This window comes from Aquarana catesbeiana, linkage group LG08 (genome assembly GCF_042186555.1).
Source record: "Aquarana catesbeiana isolate 2022-GZ linkage group LG08, ASM4218655v1, whole genome shotgun sequence".
Classification (NCBI taxonomy): Eukaryota; Metazoa; Chordata; class Amphibia; order Anura; family Ranidae; genus Aquarana; species Aquarana catesbeiana.
The window spans coordinates 48,037,805-48,059,760 of NC_133331.1; the positions used below are offsets into that span (position 1 = coordinate 48,037,805).

General features: G+C 40.5%; 1 protein-coding gene across 4 annotated transcripts in view; it reads right to left on the bottom strand.

The window, feature by feature from the left end:
- Positions 1–21,956, bottom strand: part of LOC141105736 (pancreatic lipase-related protein 2-like) — a 176,536-nt gene that overhangs the window by 45,634 nt on the left and 108,946 nt on the right. For 3 of the 4 annotated variants that reach the window (XM_073595807.1, XM_073595803.1, XM_073595805.1), the window contains exons 4-9: positions 18,297–18,422; positions 15,954–16,094; positions 11,453–11,561; positions 7,819–7,929; positions 4,593–4,697; positions 274–392 (exon numbers count right to left, since the gene is read on the bottom strand). In XM_073595807.1, coding sequence (XP_073451908.1) covers positions 274–392; positions 4,593–4,697; positions 7,819–7,929; positions 11,453–11,561; positions 15,954–16,094; positions 18,297–18,422 — 711 coding nt within the window. The remainder of the gene's footprint in view (positions 1–273; positions 393–4,592; positions 4,698–7,818; positions 7,930–11,452; positions 11,562–15,953; positions 16,095–18,296; positions 18,423–21,956) is intronic. The other variant, XM_073595806.1, reaches the window with a different exon arrangement.

Below are 21,956 nucleotides of genomic sequence, written 5' to 3' on the forward strand. Positions count from 1 at the left end.
TTTGCAAGAAAAAAAATGTTGTAATTTTATCATATCACATTTACAATTATAAGTGCTGAAAGACGATGGGAAATTGTAAAATAAAAAGAAATAAAATGAGAATTAGCACAAAATTAGAGATTCTATCTATAATAACCAATTCTTGTTTAAATTCTTCATAAATCGAACAGTGAATTCCAACTGGCTGCTACTAGCAACAACTCCAGTTCATTTTCTGTTTTCTTTCCCCATCATATAGGGCAATCTATCAGCACTGCACTAAATTAAACTTACAGAGGTGAAGTCCCTGTAGCTGCCACAGGGGTAGCTGACGAAGCCGTCGGGGAATCGGATGCTGTGCGTGTAATAGAGGAACGATCGGAAGTGGCTGCAGGCCAACGTCTTAAACATGCCTACCAATGAAAAATATATATTTTGCTGCTTAAAATAATACACCATAATACACAGAGAACTGGATCTTACGTCTTTAGCTCACTACACAGGTTACAGTTTGAATGTACGATCTTCTTTTGTTTTACCAACTATATAGTGAAAGTGCCAATCTGACTGGTTGTAAATTGAATGGATAGATTAGGTAGATCCTCGTATCACAAAGTTTTGGTAGATCTAAACTTGATTCTGTAAACACTGTATGGTCAGATTGTAGGCAGATGGAAGGTTCCTAGTGGTGGAATGGTGACGTAGGGTACCCCCTTATAAGGTGGGAGGAGTCTCAGGCAGGGGCTTCTTTTTCTCTTTTGAAGTCTGCTTGGTGCCACAGAGGAGAGGACACTGGAGGAAGTCCTGTGTGCTCTTCCCTTTGGGACAGGGGTAGAAACTCGCTTTTTTTATGTGGGTTATCCACGGTTTCCCAAAGACTTCTATTAAATCACATTTTTTTGGTGCGTTTTCTTGAAGTCTGCCAAAAATTCAGCATGCACGACTTTGGGTGCACTTTACCAAAACACACAATCTCATAGAAGTATATGGAAAACTGTGAGCATGGGTACACTCTGCTGCACCTGCACTGCGGTTTGGCAGTGTGAAACCACCCCCTAAAGGTTAATTTGAATCAGAGAGGAGAGAAAGAGAAGCAAAAGAAATCAAATGGAAGAAAAAAGAAAGGAATGGAAATGGAATGAAGGAAAATACATGAAAAGTAATTAAAACAAAAGCAAGACAGGGCAAAAGAAGGGAATGAAAAGCATGGGGAAGGGAAAGGACTGGAAAGGAAGGGAAACCTAAGAAATAGAAAAAAAATGGAAGGGAAAGGGGAATGGAAAGAATAGTGAGAATGAATGGAATAAAAACAACGTAAAGGAAAGTTAAGGGAAGAAACAAACAATAGAAAGATAAGTAAAGGGAGGAAAGAAAAAGGAACAGGAAGGGAAGGATAGGAAAAAAGCAAAGGAAAGTACATAGAAAGGAAAGGGACGAAAAAAGGAAAGAAATGGGTAGAAAACAAAGTAAAGGAAAATAAATGCAAGCGAAATGGATAAAAAGAAAAAAGAAATTAGGAAAAGAAGAGGAATAGAAAAAAAAAGAATAAAAGCAAAGGAAAAGAAAAGAAAAGGGAAGGGTAAAAGAATAGAGAAAAAGAAGAGAAAGAAACGCCACTAAGTGTAGTATTAGGTACAATTTATTAGGGCTGTAACTAACGATTATTTTCATAATCGATTAGTTGGCCGATTATTGTTTCGATTAATCGATTATTCGGTTAATAACCTTAAAAAAAAAGTGTGGTGTATAATTTAGTTAATGTGTACAGTTTTAAAAAAAGGTAAATTTACTCTTAAATATCTCCATGCAGTTGTAAATATAAATAACCAACTATATGATTAGAGAGCAAAATATCTAATCTCTCAGAATAACAGACAGAAGAGATATACTTATATACTATTAGAGGAGATATACTGTATATACTATTAAAGGGTGATTCTGGTAAATATCATCAGACTCAGTGATCACATTTTTTTATTAAAAACAAAAACAATGTCTTCCTTCAAAAAAAATTTAATTTTAAGAAAGTTCGTTCTTTCATTCAGTGAATGTACAAAGATTTTTTGTCTGAATATTTTCATCTGAAAATTGATCCGTCTGGCCAGCATAAGGCTCGGTACACACCTATGCAGTTTGCTTTTCATCTGTTTCTGCAGTGCTTTTTGCTGTGCGTTTTGATTTTTGTGCTTGTGATTTTGCTGCGATTTGTGTTTTTGCATTTTTTTGGCCAATTTGTTGTTGGGCAGATTAAAAAACACATATTGCTGCAAAAATGCATTACATGCTTTTTCTGCAGCTGTGAACTGTGAAAGTAATATTTGCAGTAGCGATTATTTGCTCTTTTTGTACTATAAAGGGCTCATTTTAGGTTTTTTTCAACCCCATTATGTTACTGGCCGATTAATCGATTATGAAAATAGTAATCGATTAATTTCATAATCGATTAGTTGTCGATTAATCGATTAGTTGTTTCAGCCCTACAATTTATTATAGCCCCCATGTTGGGTTACTCACAAGAGGTAGATATAATACAGGCTCTTTATCAAGGTAATCGCTGGGGGGGGTGTCTGTCCGCATGCTCCTTGTGCGCCGAGTAGACTGGATGTCTCACACTGTGGGGAAACGGAGCTTGTGGATGGGGGTAGTTCTCTGAAGCCCTCTCACTGTTCCGGAATCTAAGATGGACCGCAGCGTGGATCGCAGCGTAGTGCAGATGGTACAAGTGGTGCTGACATCACAGGTCCCAGAATGCTATGCGATGTGTTTTGGAGCATGCGCCATGCTGTGTATGAGCATGTGCACTCCTTTGTCAAGCCAGACATAGGACGGGAAGCCTGGTAATTTTATATATATATATATATATATTTTAAGGTACTACCCATATAGCACTGTCAATTTACGTAGCGCTCCACACATACATCGCGCACTCACATTGGTCCTGACCCTCAAGGAGCCCACAATCCAAAGTTCCCAACTCACATTCATATACTAGGGCCAATTTTGGACAGAAGCCAATTAACCTACCAGCATGTCTTTGGAGTGTGGGAGGAAAGTGGAGTACCCGGAGGAAACCCACACAGGCACAGGGAGAACATGCAAACTCCAGGCAGGTAGTGTCGTGGTTGGGATTCGAACCAGTGGCCCTTTTTACTGCTAGGCGAGAGTGCTAACCACTACACCACTGTGCCGCATATATATATATATACATATATACACACACATATATATATATATACACACACACACACATATAGATATATTTTGTTATATATTTTTTATAGTTCTATAAATTTTTATTTGCCATTTATTATATATATGTATTTTTTTTTTTTTTTGCTTTAAATTAAATTTTATTTCTATATACATTATTTTATTTATTAATATTCTGCTTCTTGACGTGCTGCAATTAACCCGAGTTGAATGACATAACCTGCTTATATGTGGCCGCTACTTCTGGCTCCATAACTATAAATACCAGGCTCCCATCCTATCTTTAGCTTGACAAAGGAGTGCGCATGCTCATACAGCATTCTTGGACCTGTGATGTCAGCACCCCTCGTACATTCTGCGCTACGCTGCGATCCATGCTGCGGTCCATCTTGGATTCTGGAACAGTGAGAGGGCTTCAGAGGACTTCCCCCATCCACAAGCTCTGTTTTCCCACAGCGTGAGACATCCATTCTACTCAGTGCACAAGGAGCAAACGGACAGACCCACCCAGCGATTACCTTGATAAAGAGCCTGTATTATATCTACCTCTTGTGAATAACCCAATATGGGGCTTTAATAAATTGTACCTAATACTACACTTAGTGGCGCTTCTTTCTTCTCTTTTCATCTGTTTACTACAGAGTGGGCTGCACTCTGGACCAGTAGCTGACACAAGTGTATGGACTTACTCCATGAGACTCCCTCAAAAAACTTTTAAACAAAAACCCTTTTTTTTATCTATTTCTGTGTGTTTGCTGTTGCGCCTACTACCCAGTTTAAAGGAATAGAGAGTGCATGAAAACAAAAGAGAGCAAAGGGAACAAAAAGGAGGATAGTGGAGGGGAAGGGGATACAACAGGTGGAAGTTTCCTCAATGTTTTATCACACTTTCTACTGTTATGCAATGACATTTAAATATTCTGGCAGCTGCTCTCTCCACTAGGGAAGGCAAAAGAAAACAAGTGTCAGCCTCAACCAAAATGCTGCACTCAGCATTCAGGCTGCCTCTCTAAAATATTCCACCCCACCTATGGCATGTGATGTGCTCTATTTTGCACAGTTTTGCTCAGTTGTTTGCAAAATGTAAAGCAGCCCTAATCCTTCTGTAACTCTCTTTATCTACGAAAACTATAAGCAAAAAAAGTGAAATAAATTGGTTAAAGCTTTCTGGGTTTCAATCTTGTACACAATAGTAGTTTCATTGTTAGGAAGGTTGAATAAAGACACCAGTCCATTCTAGTTCAACCTGTGTGGGTGTGTGGTGTATTTACTTTATGTTTCTACCACTTCCCATATATAGTATCTGTATATTGTGTTCATTGTACAACACAGGTCTTCCCTCTCACCCTTCTGTATAAATATGTGTATACTGTATATATGTACACTGCATCATAGATAATTACCAGGTGGACTAAATGGGAATGGCAGCTTATCAGGACACCCCGCCATATGCTGTCCTCCATTCGGGTAAAAATCGAAATGTCCAATCGGTGTTGCTATACCAGCCCCTGGCATAAAGAACATGAAACTGATTAACATTTCATTGTCTTGATGTTTATGTACCACAGGACAGCCAGAGCTGAGCGGGTGGATCAGGATGTCGCGCTTTTGGTCCAGATTGCAACACTGCACACACAAAAGTGGATGACCCCTAATGGTGGGTATACACGCTTCATTTTTATTATCTGACTGATGCACAGTTGAGTCAATCAGCCAGGGCAGAATATTATTGATTGTGTTGCCTCAATTGGTGGCATTGAGATACTAGGTTCATGAATTTGATTGCAATTAGATTATGAGATTGCATGGTGACTTACTATTATATCTTTCAACTATTGAATGAAATCCACTTCCCCGTGTGTGGCATATTGATAAAACATGTTATCAACGATAGATTGTTTATTCCTATCAGGAGAGATTGTTTGGAAAAAGAAATCAATCATTTATCAAAGCATGTATCACCACCATAAGAGACAACAGCCAAGATGCACAATCAAACACAACACACAATCCCGTATTCTGGCCCTGCGCCATAAGATACATATTATTTGGAGCTGTCACATATTTCATATGAACAATCTTTGTTTGTACAGAAACCGGTTCCAGTTACCCAGACAGATTTGTTAAGCCGTCTTATTGTCCATTAGGGTTGGTACCTCAGGAACATCTCTTTGTCCTCTCTTCTTTCATACATCCCTCTGACCCCATCCTATTTTTCTGATCTTTTAGGTTGCTGTGGGAATTCTGAACATACATGGAGCTTCTGCAAATTGACAGCTTAAACCACCTAATATAAAACCATAACGTGATCCCGCTCTACAGCAAAAAACATATAAAACTTTCCACTAAATACAGTAGGTAAACCTGCAGTGTCTATAATAAATAAGCAAACCTAGAGTGTTTCTCATTCCATAATAGAAAACAGGGCAAGTGTAAAAAATATAACCATAAATAAATGAATCAATCCAAGGGCATGAAATAGAGAGTAATATTAGTCTCTTAGTAAGATCTTCAAAAAAATGTGTGTTCTTCAAAAAAATGTCTAAAAGAAGGAATCATGCATAAATAGTTCCAGTAAAAAAACAGTGGGCGGGGAGAGGTATAAATCCAAAAAGTGAGCTCACAGAGCCCTCACCTTCACAACTTGATAAATCAGCATGTAGTAAACGGGGATCAGTTCCGTTGTTCCAACTTTAACCACCAGGGGGTCCTCCGTTCCACTATATGCACGACCATCTGAAGTACCAGTCTAAACCCATAGATAAGAAATGATCCTGTTGTACCGATATCGACCACTAGGGGGTCCTCTGCTCCACCAAGTGCGTCACCTAAATTAGACTTCCCATCCAAGTCCTCATCCGACCTCGTCACCTCCGCTGGAGGGGGGGGGGGGGAGATGGGGTGAAAGGCAAAAGGTGGGAGAGCAAAAGAGCTCCAATAGTGTAGTATATTAAAGCATAAAAGGTTTATTTTAATAATACAGCTGGACTCTTACAATGCAATATTAAAAACAAGCATGAATCAGCAAATAAGGCGTCTGAACGTCACTCTCACGTCACTTCCGGTGCACTTCAACCTCCGGCCACTCCCTACGCGTTACATCATCACATGACTTCATCAGGGGATGAATGATGAAGTCACGTGATGACGTAACGCGTAGGGAGTGGCCGGAGGTTGAAGTGCACCGGAAGTGACGTGGGAGTGGCGTTCAGACGCCTTATTTGCTGATTCATGCTTGTTTTTAATATTGCATTGTAAGAGTTCAGCTGTATTATTAAAATAAACCTTTTATGCTTTAATATACTACACTATTGGAGCTCTTTCTCTCTCCCACCTTTTGCCTTTCACCCCATCTTCCCCCCCCCCCCCTCGAGTGGAGGTGATGAGGTCGGATGAGGACTTGGATGGGAAGTCTAATTTAGGTGACGCAGTTGGTGGAGCAGAGGACCCCCTAGTGGTCGATATCGGTACAACAGGATCATTTCTTATCTATGGGTTTAGACTGGTACTTCAGATGGTCGTGCATATAGTGGAACGGAGGACCCCCTGGTGGTTAAAGTTGGAACAACGGAACTGATCCCCGTTTACTACATGCTGATTTATCAAGTTGTGAAGGTGAGGGCTCTGTGAGCTCACTTTTTGGATTTATACCTCTCCCCGCCCACTGTTTTTTTACTGGAACTATTTATGCATGATTCCTTCTTTTAGACATTTTTTTGAAGAACACACATTTTTTTGAAGATCTTACTAAGAGACTAATATTACTCTCTATTTCATGCCCTTGGATTGATTCATTTATTTATGGTTATATTTTTTACACTTGCACTGTTTTCTATTATGGAATGAGAAACACTCTAGGTTTATTTATTATTTATTACAGACACTGCAGGTTTACCTACTGTATTTAGTGGAAAGTTTTATATGTTTTTTGCTGTAGCGCGGGATCACGTTATGGTTTTATTTTACTGAGAGTGGATTGTGATACACTGTAAGGTTCTGCTGCAAACAGCTGTTGTTGATTTATTAGACTGCACTTTAATGCACTACATGCACTTTATTTATTAATTATTCATTGTTTATTCTATTATTTGGTTTATAATAGTTTGCATACAGCACATTTTAGTAGCGTGAAGGCTTTTTCACATTTTCATTAAACCACCTAATGTCGTCACAACTACAGTACCTCATAGGGACTTCTGATAAGAAGAAAACTAAAGGAAATAAATGGGCAGGGGTATCTATAACTTTTTTTTTACTTTATAAGGTAAATGTGGGGTGTTTATTCTAAAAGGGTCAACACACAGACCTTTGTGTGCACCAGTCGCTGTATGAGATTCCAAAAGCTGGCGCAACAGAGGTTCCAATGATAAATACCCTTACTTATCCACTACCTACGCAAGCCAATTCTGACAAACATGTAAAAATCAGCATTTTTTTTGCTAGAAAATTACTTAGAACCCCCAAACACTATATATTTTTTTAAGCAAAGGCCCTAGAGAATAAAATGGTGGGTGTTGCAATTTTGCAGATGTACCATGCTATGCATGTGCAGTTTCCCTGCTCTTTTTAACTCAGACCCTGGATTTATCTTTAAGCTATAGGAAAAAAGAGAGATGTATTGATAAATACCAATTATCATCTTTGTGTCAGTGTGAATAACATCCACAAAACCAGCATCAGAGGAATCAAGCCGGACTTCTTTTACTGCGTTTTCAAAGTACAGCCGAGCCGGGTCCAGACCTGCAAAGAGCAAGATTCATTGTAAAAGTGTGGAAATAAATGGTCCCTTATGGGATATCAGGAACAGCAGTTCAGAAAATGCACAAACCCTGATTTGGGTCATATATATCACGTGTCAAACGCAATGCCCGCGGGCCGAATCTAGCCCGCCAGGCAATTTCATGTGGCCCTCGCACACAGGGCTTTTTTTTATCCGGATCATAGTGGAACTCCATTTCACCACCTCCAGCTCTTGCCTTCCATGCCGAGCTCACCGCTGTCACTTGTAAACACAGAAGCCTGCTGTGTTCTGTGTTTACAAGGACAGCTTTCCTTTCAGTGGCTCTCGCAAATCACTGCCTGCCCTGAAGTCACGGCAAGGGGGATGTTGGTGCAATGTGGGATAAGGCATCACATGGTAAGCTGCACTGTGATCCCTGGGGTGCATAGATGCTGACCAATAATCTCCCTGCAAGTGACAGAGAGAGGCGAAGCACCAATATTTATAAAAAGGGCCAAAATACATCCCTGGGAAGTACAGACCAGTTAGCCTAACATCAATAGTATGCAAGCTCTTGGAGGGTATGATAAGGGACTATATACAAGATCTTAGTAATGAAAATGGTATCATTAGCAGTAATCATTTGGGGGAGGGGCAAGGGCTGGTTCCTGCACCTATTCTCTGTGAAAAAAGCCCTGGATAAAATGTATACATTCTCAAAGATAAATCCGGTCCTTTGAGGGCAGCCATAATGCTGATGCAGCCCGCAATGAAATTGAGTTTGACACCATTGATATATATCTACTTCCTATCTGTAATATTTTGTATCTAGTTTTTCCCCTTTAAAAGGAGAACTCTAGGCTCTAGGCCTTTAGCAGATCCAGATATTAACTTGTAAGAAAGTGGTGATACCATCATAGACTGTGTTGAGAGAAGAAATGTGGGAATGACACAGTAGGCACACCCATACAGGCTGCCTGCAACGAACTACAGGAGAGGGCAGATACAAGACCCCACACAAAGAGCGACAGTGGCTAGTCTGTCTTACAGGAAGCTCCTGCACCAAGGCATTGTACATGAGTTATTTCATGAAGGATGACAGCACAGATCTGGAAAAAATAGACAAAGCACTCCAAGATTAAAGTAGGAATACACATTCCTTTGGTATTTAGACAACATTTGTTTAGAAAAATCGAGAGTAATGAAAGAAAACAAAAGGGATGTGAAAGCAAAGGAAAAGAAATAAAAGGCAAGAAAAGTAAGCAAAGGAAAACGAATGGAGGTGGAAAATGGGATGGAAATGGAAATAAAGGGAAAAGAGATGAAAGGAAAAGGAAGCAAGAGGAATGGAAGGTAAAGAAAGAAATGATAACAAAAGAAATAAAAGGGAAGGAAAGGAAAGAGAATGAAATGAAGGGAAATGGAAAAAAGGGAAAGGGAAAAAAGACATGAAGATAGAAGGACCCACTCACACTATAACTCAGTGATCTGTAATGTATGTGGTTTTGCATGCCGAGGCACGTTGCTTCAAACAAACCATTGAAAATGACTGCCCATGTCACCTCAAATGCATGTAAAAATAGGTCCTGCACAAATGTTTTCTATGCAGTACAACAGAATACATGGATCATATGCCTTTACAAACCTATATAATGCAAGTAGGTCAGGTGCAATTAATCTTCTATTAGAACACATTCCATGCACATCTATAGCATGTTAGGGTAATGTAAGTTACAATGTTCTTTGTGAACCAGTATAAATTATTATAAATTATTCCTGAGGCAAGCACAAGATGTGAAAATGAATTACACTCTGTGTACATTATTTTAACCTATGTGTCATAATGGCACTTCCTTCCCCCTGTATTCTGCTTCTCTTCAGATTTCACTTATGCAGTTTTATCCTCAGATGTGGAATGTCCAACATTATGTGCCCTTATGCCTTTTTTCTATTATATGAGGAAGAAAAGAGGCCACCAGGGATCTGTCCAAGAGACTTACTTGTACTTTGGAGCCCTGGGGGTATGTCCAAGAGTCCCCTGGTACCCCACAGATCTTTATAGGTAACCTTCTTTTGTTCTTTGGGTAAATGGCTGTTTTTATTTGAGAGACCTACCTGTATTTTGAAATCTCAAAGTTCAAGCTTCTCTTTTGTCTTTTGGGGCTATAGGAGTCTGTCCAAGGCCCAGCCTTGTCTTTTGAGGCCTTTAGGGTCTATATGAGGGGCCCCAATACAGTAACATGCATATATGGAAGGAGTGCCAGACCAAAAGCGTCCAAATTAATTTACTGATGGCCAGTAGTATCTGCATCAGCAGTCAAAATGTGAGCCTTCTTATTTTGACTATTGATGCAGATACTGCTGGCCAGGAATCTTAATCCAGGGATCAGCTTCCCTGCACAGACTCAAACAGGAAAACCTTACTTTGAGTCCACTCGAGGTTCTCATTTATTCCTAGATTGTAAACTGTAACTAGCAGGGCCCTCTGATTCCTCCTGCATTCAATTGTATTTTAACTGTACTGTTTGCCCTCATGTTGTAAAGCGCTGCACAAACTGTTGGTGCTATATAAATACTGTATAATAACAATAATAATGTTAATAATAATGTTAATAATAATAATAACTGAAGGGGAAGTTCCTTTGACCCCCGAAACACTTTAGGTGTCATTTAACACAACATCAATAAATTAATTTGGACTCTTATCTTTTGGTCTGGCGCTCCGTCTATACAAGCACCTCTTTTCCTGGTAACTTACGTGAATGTACAACATATATGTAAAGCACTGCATAGATTGACAGCTCTATATAAGTACCTGAAATAAAAATAAATAAAACCTGCTGGAGTACCCACAGTAGGCTAGCTTTGCCTGTTGTGAGGAGCCTAACCTTAACAATGTTTTTTTGCCCTCTCACTATCTTGTTTAAACTCATATCAAAGTCCCAGCGCCTCCTTGATGCCCATTTTTTTTATTGGAGTCCAAATACAATAACAGACATGGTGTGCCACCAGTATAGCTGATTACTTCAGTTGAGCATAACATGCTGTAGTCAGCCATGTTTGTAGCTGATGCAACTCCTTTATGGCTTCCCCTTGAACCTTTTGTGGATGAGCTGAGCACAACTCTTTCTCATCACTGTGAGGAGCACCATTACTGAAAATAGGGGAGTAGATGGTTTCTTGTCTCATATTTCTCATACTCTGAGCTAGAATCCAGTATCATATTTGAGGCATTGAAGGGTACAGGACTGTATACAAGGTATAGGTGGCCTGAAGTGTGGCCAGTGATGTCTCCAAAGGGTTGCATTTAAATTTTCTTTGTAAGACTTACTAGAGGAAATGGTCAGGGACTGTTCTACAGGAGTGGTTGGAGAATTAAGTTATGCTGTAGGATATAGTCAGAGACTAGAAACATGGTACATAATTAGTGGTATTAAAGGCCTTTTTACAAATCAATGCACAACACTGAGGCCCAAGGGTTGCATTTGTTCCTCAGGACACAGATAGGGCACCAAGGCTCTGCAATGTTAGTATTATACAAACCGGTTATCCTGCGAATGCCAGAAACTCGTCTCCCAGCTTCTCCAGCTATGTGAGCACCCAGACTGTGTCCGATGATGTGAATGTTGGATGGGGGGTAATTCAGTTCTGCCTGTTGACAAACCGCTAAATATGAGTGATAATCAAAAACATGTACCAATATATAGATTACTCCCAGTATGAACTAATTTCTCAGGTGGTACTTCAAATTCTAGTGTCCATCTTAGAATGAAAAGACGGTGAAGAGAAGCATTAGTTCAGATCCTGAAAGGCCTTTTATAATGTTTACTTAGGGAATTTCCTAAAGTGTAAAGCCAAAACTGTTTTTACCAGCTTTGGTTAAGAATCTGTCAGTTTTCTTTTCACTGTGTCCTTTTGGGGAGGTTTTCTTTTATTTCCTGTCCCACAAACAAGAAGTGAGAGAAATCTCTCTAACAAAGCCCCAGATACCAGTAAAACCTGACAGGTGTTCTAAGCCTCCCCACTACATCCAAAACTAAACAAAAAGTTTTAGATTGACACACAATTTCACTCTTCACCATTTTCATAGTTGGTAAGATGCAAGACACTAGTCCATTCAGTCCAACCTGTGTACTTGGTGTATATGTTCATGTCAGTACTCATTTTCCATATCCCTGTATGTTGTGTTCACTAAGGTACATGTTTAAGGGTCATTTAAAACTATAAATTCTTCCTGCTGACACCACCGATTGTGGAAGAGTGTTCCACATTCTTATCGCCCTGACAGTAAAAAACCCCCTTAAGCAGCTTAAGGTTAAACCCCATCTCCTTCAATCTCATTAAATGGCCCTGTATCTTTTTACACTCTCTGAGACTGAATAGTTAGCTACCTACACTAGGATCACCATTGAGATATCTGTATATCATTATCATATTTCCTTTCAAGCATCTCTTCTCCAGGGAGAATAAATGTAGTGCTTGTAGTCGTTCCTCGTAACCAAGGTCCTCCAGTTCCCTTTATCATTTTGTTGCCCTTCTCTGGTCTCTCTCCAGTGCCAAACTAAAACTGGATGGAATACTCCAGATGTGTCCGAACCAGAGTTTTATAAAGTGGCAGGATTATCATTTTATCTCTGGAGTAAATTCCCTTTTTAATGCATGCTAATAGTCTGCTTGCTGCGGCTTGACATCACATGCCATTGCTGAGCCTGTGATCTACTAGGACCCCCAGATCTTTCTCCATTCTGGATTCCCCCAGAGGTTCTCCCCTAGTGAGTAACTTGCGTTTATATTTTTAGCCCCCAAGTGCATTACTTTACAATTTTCAAAATTAAACCTCATTTGCCATGTAGTTGCCCACCCCATTATTTTATTCAGGTCTTCTTTTAAAGTATTTATCCTATATTTCACTGTACACATCAACTTGGAAGTAATGATACAATGTAACAAAACTGTAACATAATATAAAGAATGTGGGATTATAATATTACAGGTATTTTCATAGTTCAGAATCTGAAAAGGACTGTAGGTCTATGGAATTAACATCTCACTGATAAACAAGTCTCTGACAGAAACTCCATGTCAGGCTCCCTAACAAGATCTTGTAGGCTTGAGGATATAGATAAAAGGTGGGGGCAGACAATCAGAGGGAATATTGTCATATCGGGGCACCACACTGTTTGAGACCATTAGTCAATATGGTTTTATCTCTCATAAGATCCAAAATATTATTTATAGAAAGATGGGAGTTATTCCTTCTTATAGTATGAGCTGTATGTAAATACAAAACAGCCAGTACAGGCCTTAAAGGACCACCTAGCAACAGACTAAACGGTTTTATGGATCTACTCAGAGCAATCTTGTGTTTGGACTTGCTCGTCTGGTCCAGTAACTTACGGCCACTTCAGAGGCCAAAACATTCCTCACACTTGATGGTTTAATCATTTCAAAGGTGATTCGTCATGGGAGAGGTGTCCATCCCATCTCTCTACCCTTTCAAAATTAAGTGACATGGAACTGAACGGTGTAATTGGTCCTATAGCGCCAGGATATACCATTTGTATCTGCATGCAGCACATTGCACGTCAGTGGCTATTGCATCGGGGGTGGGGGCTAGGGCTAGACAGACCAGACCACAGACACCCCCCCATACTAACCTTCCCCTGGTCGCTCGAGCCCACCATCGCACACCATAAACACCCCTCCACCGGCTCGCGCTCTGGCCTGCCCGTGCACCTACCCCATGCAGGTCACGGCTGCGGCTAATATCACACAACAGGGTGGGCTCAGGGCGCACTGCTCTGCGCCCTCCCTTTTTGAAGCCAATTAGAGCCTCAGGCTATAATCGTGTGCTTCTAAAAAAAATCCATTAAAATCCATGCGTCCGGTGCCCTGCATGTAGATTAGGGGCCAGACGAATGGATTGGGGGGGGCGCTAGGGCGTGCGTGTTCATATACACAGTAAATCTGTATGGGTGTGGTTTTATAATTATCAATCAGCTACTGCACCTGCAGGGCTCTAATGTGGAAAGTGGCAGGGTCTGCATCCCTTTAAACGTGATTTTCTTTGGAAGTATCTCACCAAAAATTCAATTTTTGCTGCAGGGGATGAAATAAAACTGACTTGTATCTTAGTACGGACTTCTGGAAAAATCAGTAAGCCAAATACTCAAGCAGGAAATAGCATTTTCAGGGTGAGTTCTGTACACTATATGTATACAGAACGCCTCAAGGTTGCCTTATTGCATTCCATTTTATAGAAAATTACAGCACTGCAGATTAAAAAGGAAAGGTTATTTTTAATAACATTCAATTACAATATGGCTTGAGTCGCAAGTGTGTTCCGCAAATTATAATTTGGAAAGTTGGAATTACCCTTTAAACATACTCTGTCTGATCTTTGAAAAATGAGTAATGATGACTGAGCAGTATCATTTTATCCTATTGGTGGTAGTTCACCTTAAAGTCCAGTAATTACCTTGTTCAGAACAAGCTCCAGACCATTTACACTGTGCAGTTCTATGCCATTTAGTTTTATAGGGGTAGAGAAGTGGGATGGACCTCTTTCAAATCACTTTTGAAGGGGGAAACCATCAGGTGTGAGTTCTTACCTCTGAAGCTGCCACTGGTTATTTGGACCTGTTGAATGGGCCCAGACACAACATGGCTTCTCTGAGTAGGGTCCATAAAACCATTTAAGCTGGTCATAGGCGGTTCGAATCTCGGACGGCTGCTGCTGAACCAGCCAAGATTCAAACCATATATGGGCAGGCTGAATGTACCCAAGTTGATCTTGGAATACAACCAGCCTGCCAGATAATTTTTTCACTCCATCTATGGCCGGCTTTAGTTTAGCCCAATACTTACCATTTTGCGTCTGCATGCGGCTCATAATATTTAAAGGAATAACTCCCATCTTCCTTCCTATAAACAATATTTTGGATTTTATGAGGGATGAAACATATTCCCTCTGAAATAAGTGATGATCCCCAAAGTGGCATGACTCCCCCCACACCTCTGACCCATAAGTCTGGAGAATTCCTTTGATGGCTTGTCCCCTCCCATTGAAGTGACAGTTGTCCACCTTTAGTTATAGCCAAAAGTCTTACTGGGGAGCCTGAGGAGAAGTTCCTGTCAGACATTTAACGCAGTGAGGTATTTATTCCTTAGATCTACAGCCTTTTCAGTTTCTAAATTATAAACATATCTGTAATATTATCACCTTGTGTTCTGTACCTAATATAGATAATCTAATCTAGATAAGATAAGGAGGGAGCAGCTATACACTGCAGGTTATGGAGAGAAGGGACCTTCTCACATGCATGCCCCGTACACACGGTCGGACTTTGTTTGGACATTCCGACAACAAAATCCTAGGATTTTTTCCGACGGATGTTGGCTCAAACTTGTCTTGCATACACACGGTCACGCAAAGTTGTCGGAAAATCCGATCATTCTGAACGCGGTGACGTAAAACATGTACGTTGGGACTATAAACGGGGCAGTGGCCAATAGCTTTCATCTCTTTATTTATTCTGAGCATGCGTGGCACTTTGTGCGTCGGATTTGTGTACACACGATTGGAATTTCCGACAACGGATTTTGTTGTCAGAAAATTTTATAGCCTGCTCTCAAACTTTGTGTGTCGGAAAATCCGATGGAAAATGTGTGATGGAGCCTACACACGGTCGGAATTTCCAACAACAAGGTCCTATCACACATTTTCCGTCGGAAAATCCGACCATGTGTACGGGGCAGCAGCCTGTTTGTTCTGTGCTTGTCTCCCACTTACTACAAACTGCAGAATCGTATTCATCCTGATTCTCAGTACTCCATGCTGCAATTAGACAGATGCACTTAATAAGGCAAAATCAAAGATTCAATATGCATTGAACCTATCACAGTCCTATGCAATTGAAAATGAAGTTTTCCTGCAGTAGGTTTATACCTTCTCTAAATTGCAACCAAATCAATTATTAATGAAAATGAAAATTCACAATTTGTTCTAATCATATGTTCTGACTAGCTAAATTTCTATGTTCACCTGAAGTCTCTTTAGTAAATAGGCAATCTCTGCACCCACAACACGCCCGTTGTTTGCCGCCTGCACATACTGCAGTATGTTGACCGATCCACGGCGCCAATCCACCCCGATACAGTTCACATCTTCCACCAACAGGAGCTCCTGTTGAAGGAATGGTTTTATTTCAGTTACATTAAAGTTACATTGGGCAATATCATGTAAAACAAAAAGGAGGACATAAAAATATTAGGTAGCAAAAAGAAACTTTTTTTTTCTCCTCAAAACATTTCTCTATATTAACACACATACAGTTCTACATTTAGCAAAGCTATTTCCTATTATTTTTTATAATGCATTCTCTGTATTGAAGCCATAGTAAACGGCCACAGAAATAAAAACTAATTGGGCCCCCCTGCATGGTTAAGTCATAATGTACTAGTATGCACCGCATACTAGCACATTATGACAGACTTACCTGTAAAGCAGATCCCTCCCCGTGTAGCGCTGTCACGGATCCCTGGCTCTGCCATCTTCACCCTGTGCTCTTTCCAGGTTGGCGGGCTTCAGCTGTATGAATGGCCGGAGCCACAGTGACATCACTCCTGAGCATGCATGCTGGCGCCCCCGGCTCTGGCACGGAGCTCTGAAGGTACGGCACAGGTATGCTATCCCTTCATAGCGCATGCGCCGGTGCTATCACTGGCAGCATCGCTTGTGAATATCTTCTAAACCGTGCCCATTTAGGGGATATTCAATGTACCTACAGGTAAGCCTTATTATAGGCTTACCTGTAGGTACAAGTTCAAAAGTGGAGTTTAACTGGAGTTGCTCTCTCTCTCTTTCTCAATGGACATTGAGGCAGCAGTGAAAGCCATTGGCTCCTGCTGCTGTCAGTCAAATCCAGTGAGCAGGTAGCGGTGGGAAGGGCCACATGTCTGCTCCCATTGCAAGCGCTTGATATGCGGAAGGCACTGAAGATTCGGAGAAGACAGTGCTGGCAGGGGACCCCAGAAGAAGCAAATCTGGGCTGCTCTGTGCAATACTATTGCACAGAGCTGCTAAGTATAACAGGCTTGTTATTTTAATAATAACAAAAAAACCTTTAGTAACCCTTTAAAGAGTATCTAAAGCCAAGCTTTTATATTTGTTTTGGATTAGGAAATAATGGGAACCCCCATCATTTATTTAAGCTGTTTCCCATTGGGGAGATTTTGCTTTACTTCCTGTCATTGGGACTCAATAGGGAAGTAAGAGGAAATTGCTCCTTGGTGAGGGAAATTCTCAGTTGTCACAAGAACAGGTGTCCCCATTCGAATATTTTCCCTCTATTCCTATCATGGTAACAGTTGTAATACTTTGAGTTTGTAAAGTGGTGTGGTTCCCACGCGCTACTAGTTGAATTAAAGTAAATAAAACTACCATATGCGATAAATGAAACTGCTGCTAAATCTAGAATGTTTCACAAATAACAGACAATAATAAATGTGTATAAAGTGATCAGCGCAATTTCTCAACATAAACAGCAAGTGAATATAAATATAGGAACATCCAATATAGAAAAAAGACAAGCTCGATTATATCTCCACTAATAAAGTGCAAGGTGCAAAGTGAATAAAAAGTCCCCAAAAAAATCAAAAATTGAGTGAGTAAATAAATAGTCCTTCAAAAACAATCCCCTTAAAACGAGTGATGCTGAAACTTCACACAACTGCTCAGTGCTCACAGAACTCTCACCTCCATAAAATGATGAATCAGCCTTAGGGATATCCCCGGTGATGGTGATCCCCCACTTCGAGACTACTGGCTATCAGCTCTCGATATTTCCCTCAGGATTCCATGTGGGAATGAAATAAATGCCTCTCATAGTGTAGTATATTTAAACAGTCAAAGATTTATTGAAAGACAAATGGAAGCTTACATTTAAAAAGGTTAAAAAGCGCATTGAATAAAACAGTGGCATTACAGACGCCTCTCACATCACTTCCGGTCCTTTCCTTACTTCTGACCACGCCCTACGCATTACGTCACATCAGATGACTTCATCAGGTGAGAGTTGGAGGTGAGAGTTCTGTGAGCACTGAGCAGTTGTGTGAAGTTTCAGCATCACTCGTTTTAAGGGGATCATTTTTGAAGGACTATTTATTTACTCACTCAATTTTGGATGATTTTTTTTTACTTTTTATTCACCTTGCACTCTATTAGTGGAGATATAATCAAGCTTGTCACTTTTCTATATTGGATGTTTATATATTCATATTCACTTGCTGTTTATGTTGAGAAATTGTGCTGATCACTTTATACACAATACTTTCCCATCACTTTTTGTCTTTGTGACGCCAGGACTAATCCATAGCAGACACTCACATGACACATGTCAGACACCCAGCTATTCTCCGCTCGGTCACTCAACCCATGTGCAATTAAAATTGTCTTCTTGGATGTCTGGAATGAAGAGGTATTGAAGCTGGAAACGTTTCTGGCGCTGATTATCTGCATAAAGAATAAAATGAGAATTATTCTCTTAGAGATCAAACATTTGAAGTGTAAGAGGATTACAGAGGGGCAGATCTTCTGAGGGTTGATAATGTACATATCAACAAATGGTGCCTAATTCTGCTTTACATGTAAAGGTGACCACACATGATCCAACCTGATCATATAATCTGCTTTAAGATGGCCATACACTTTGTAATCAAATTGTACAACTTGATTTTGATATACCAGAGGTTATGGAGTGCCAAGGCCTTCCTTTTTGGAGACAAACTGAAAGGATTGTATAGGAAAGCCAAACGCTTTTCAAAGTTTTTGTTAATCTAAAGCTCACCATATGTATTATATTATGACTGTAAAATCTTTGTATTACTTGTTTTATCAAAACTGTGTAATATGGGGACCTACCCAATCCAATACATGCTTATACAGTCAGGCAGGCCCCTATACTACATAGTTGTAAGTAGATCCGAAGGAAATTACACAATCAAATTGTAAAATTGTCTTTCAAGTGAAGACAACAGAAAACATCAGCCTTTCCTTATAATGGTCTAATGCACAGTTTTGATTAGAAATCAAGACTCTGGTATGATTTTGAGTGTGGTATGGATTTTAAGGGGGTACCCCACACAAAATAAGAAATCGTGCAGTCCCCCAGGAAATCCATACTAGACCCTTCTGGTCTAGTATGAATTTTTTTTTTAATTAAAAAAAACAAGTGTATTTGTATGTGAAGCATATAAGCATGGTGCATGTTATACATTGCAGATAATAAATGAAGGAGGTTGAAGTACATATGGATTGCAAATTGAAGTAAACAGTGCAATACACCCAATTATATCGCATTATCATAGATACCAAAATAGCAGCTCATAACTCTGAGCCTATGATTTTGGAATATATTTATTAAGTGCATACGACTAGAGTTCATAGGGAGAATACGGGAGGATCTCCTACGTCCCCTCTGGGGAACAGGAGCCAGGGTGACTTATTCATTGCAGGTGTTGGAGAGCTGCCACCATCTGTCCCAGACCTTATTTTATTTGGGGGGGGGGTAACCCCTATCACAGTATATTACTTTCTTGTATGGCAAGGTTGAGTTAATTTCTATGACCCAAGCTTGGAAGGTAGGGGGAGTTGCCTGCAATGATGGGCCACCAATTTCCTAGCACTAAAAAGAGTTTCGTAAAGAAAAGTGGCAAGGAACTTGTCTATATTGATATCCGGGAGTAGGCCTAACACACAAGATTTCGGGTCTAGTTGGAGAGGGGAACCCATGTGGTCGTGTAGAAACTTGATAATTTGCACCAAGTAATTTTGAATATCTGGACAGGTCCACATTAGATGAAAAAATTTGCAAGGACAGCCAGTACATCTAGGACATAGTGGGCTATAATTTGAATGATATTTAGAAATTCTCAATGGAGTTAGGTAGGTGTCGGAGAGCTCCCACCATCTGTCCCAGACCTTATTTTATTTGGGGGGGGGGGAGGCTAACCCCTATCACAGTATATTACTTTCTTGTATGGCAAGGTTGAGTTAATTTCTATGACCCAAGCTTGGAAGGTAGGGGGAGTTGCCTGCAATGATGGGCCACCAATTTCCTAGCACTAAAAAGAGTTTCGTAAAGAAAAGTGGCAAGGAACTTGTCTATATTGATATCCGGGAGTAGACCTAACACACAAGATTTCGGGTCTAGTTGGAGAGGGGAACCCATGTGGTCGTGTAGAAACTTGATAATTTGCACCAAGTAATTTTGAATATCTGGACAGGTCCACATTAGAAAAAATTTGCCAGGACAGCCAGTACATCTAGGACATAGTGGGCTATAATTTGAATGATATTTAGAAATTCTCAATGGAGTTAGGTAGGCTCTGTGTATTATGTATAATTGTGTCAAACGCTCAGAATTCTTCTTAGTGTTTTTTAGTATTTCGTCCTAGTCTGACTCTTCTAGGGGGCCAACATCACCCTCCCAACGGGTTCTAGCCCTATCAACAATTTGAGTAACAGAGGGGGTGCGCAATGTGGTATATAATGTGGATATTAATTTAGTAGGGTCTTCACCTGTGATTACGTCCACTAAGGGTAAGCTTTGTAGAGTGGGGAAACTCTCTGAATTGGGTTTGGAGGGCGTGTCTTAGCTGCAGGTACCTAAATAGCACGTAGGAAGGGATCTCAAATTCCTCCTTCAGTGATTGAAAGGGCCTCATTCCTGTGGGAGTAAGCACCTGGTGTAGGTAGATTACACCCGTAGAAGCCCATAGATCAATGTCCAGGATATAGGATATTTCCTGTAACTGAGGGTTATGCCACAAGGGGATGTGTGTGTGTGTGGTAAGGAGGAGCACTGACTCTTTTAAGAGCCATCTCCCATATGCGTTTGTGGTGAAATAGCATGGAGTCTTGGGCATTGGTTGCACCTAGGTGGTCCTTGCCTCTGAAAAGCCCCTGTAGGGGAGAGTGTGCTGTGCAGCTTGGCAGCCTACAGATTAACTTTTGGTACCTAAGTGCATCTGATTTGTGGAGGTGATAAAAATGAGAAAGTTGGGCTGCTATGTAGTATGAATGAAAGTCTGGTAGGGCTGTGCCTCCTGAGGTGGTTGGGTTTTTAAGAGTGAGTCAGAACAATTTATGCCTTCCAGGTCCCCAGATATATGAGAATTGTTTTAAAGATTTTTGGAGGGATTAGGACTGGGGAATGCCAGAACATATACAGAAACTTGGGCAGGAGAATTATCTTGGTGAGGTTTACCCTCACCATCACCCCCAGTGGAAGTCTTGCCCAGGATTGTGTGTTGGTTTTTAGGATATTAAAGAACTGTTCTATGTTATTAGTTATGTATTCTTGGGACACTCTGGTGACTTGTACTCCTAAGTATTGGATTAAGGATACCCCATTTAATGGGAGGAAAGCTGAACTGCTCGTTGGTGGATATGAGTCTAGGGGGAGGATTTGTGATTTTCTCCAATTGATATGTAACAATGAGTGTGTTCCAAATTCCTCAATAGTCTGAAGGGCAGCTTGTAGAGAATGGCCAGTGTCTGCTATATACAGGATCATGTTGTCAGCGTACAGGCCCACAGTTTCTACAAAGAGGGCATGAACGGAGACCATAAATATCCGGGTGTGTTCTAAGTGAGATGGTCAACGGTTCTGCGGAAAGTGCATACAGCAGTGGTAACAGTGGGCAACCCTGTCAGGTAAGGGGTAAAGGGTCGGAAAGCCAACCATTTACTGCTACCTGTGCCACTGGAGAAAAGTACAGTAGTTGTACCCACTTAATAAATTTAGGACCAAATCCGAAACCTCTCAAGCATTCCCATAGGTATCCCCACTCCACGGAATCAAACGCCTTAGCAGCATCCAATGCCACCACTACTCTAGAACCAACTACATCATGACATGCTTGAATATCCATATAGAAGCGGTAAATATTTATGGCTCTGTTTTTCCCGGGCATAAATCACGTTTGGTCAGGATGCATAAGCGAGAGAATTATTTGGTTGAGGCGAGTTGCCAATAATTTCGCT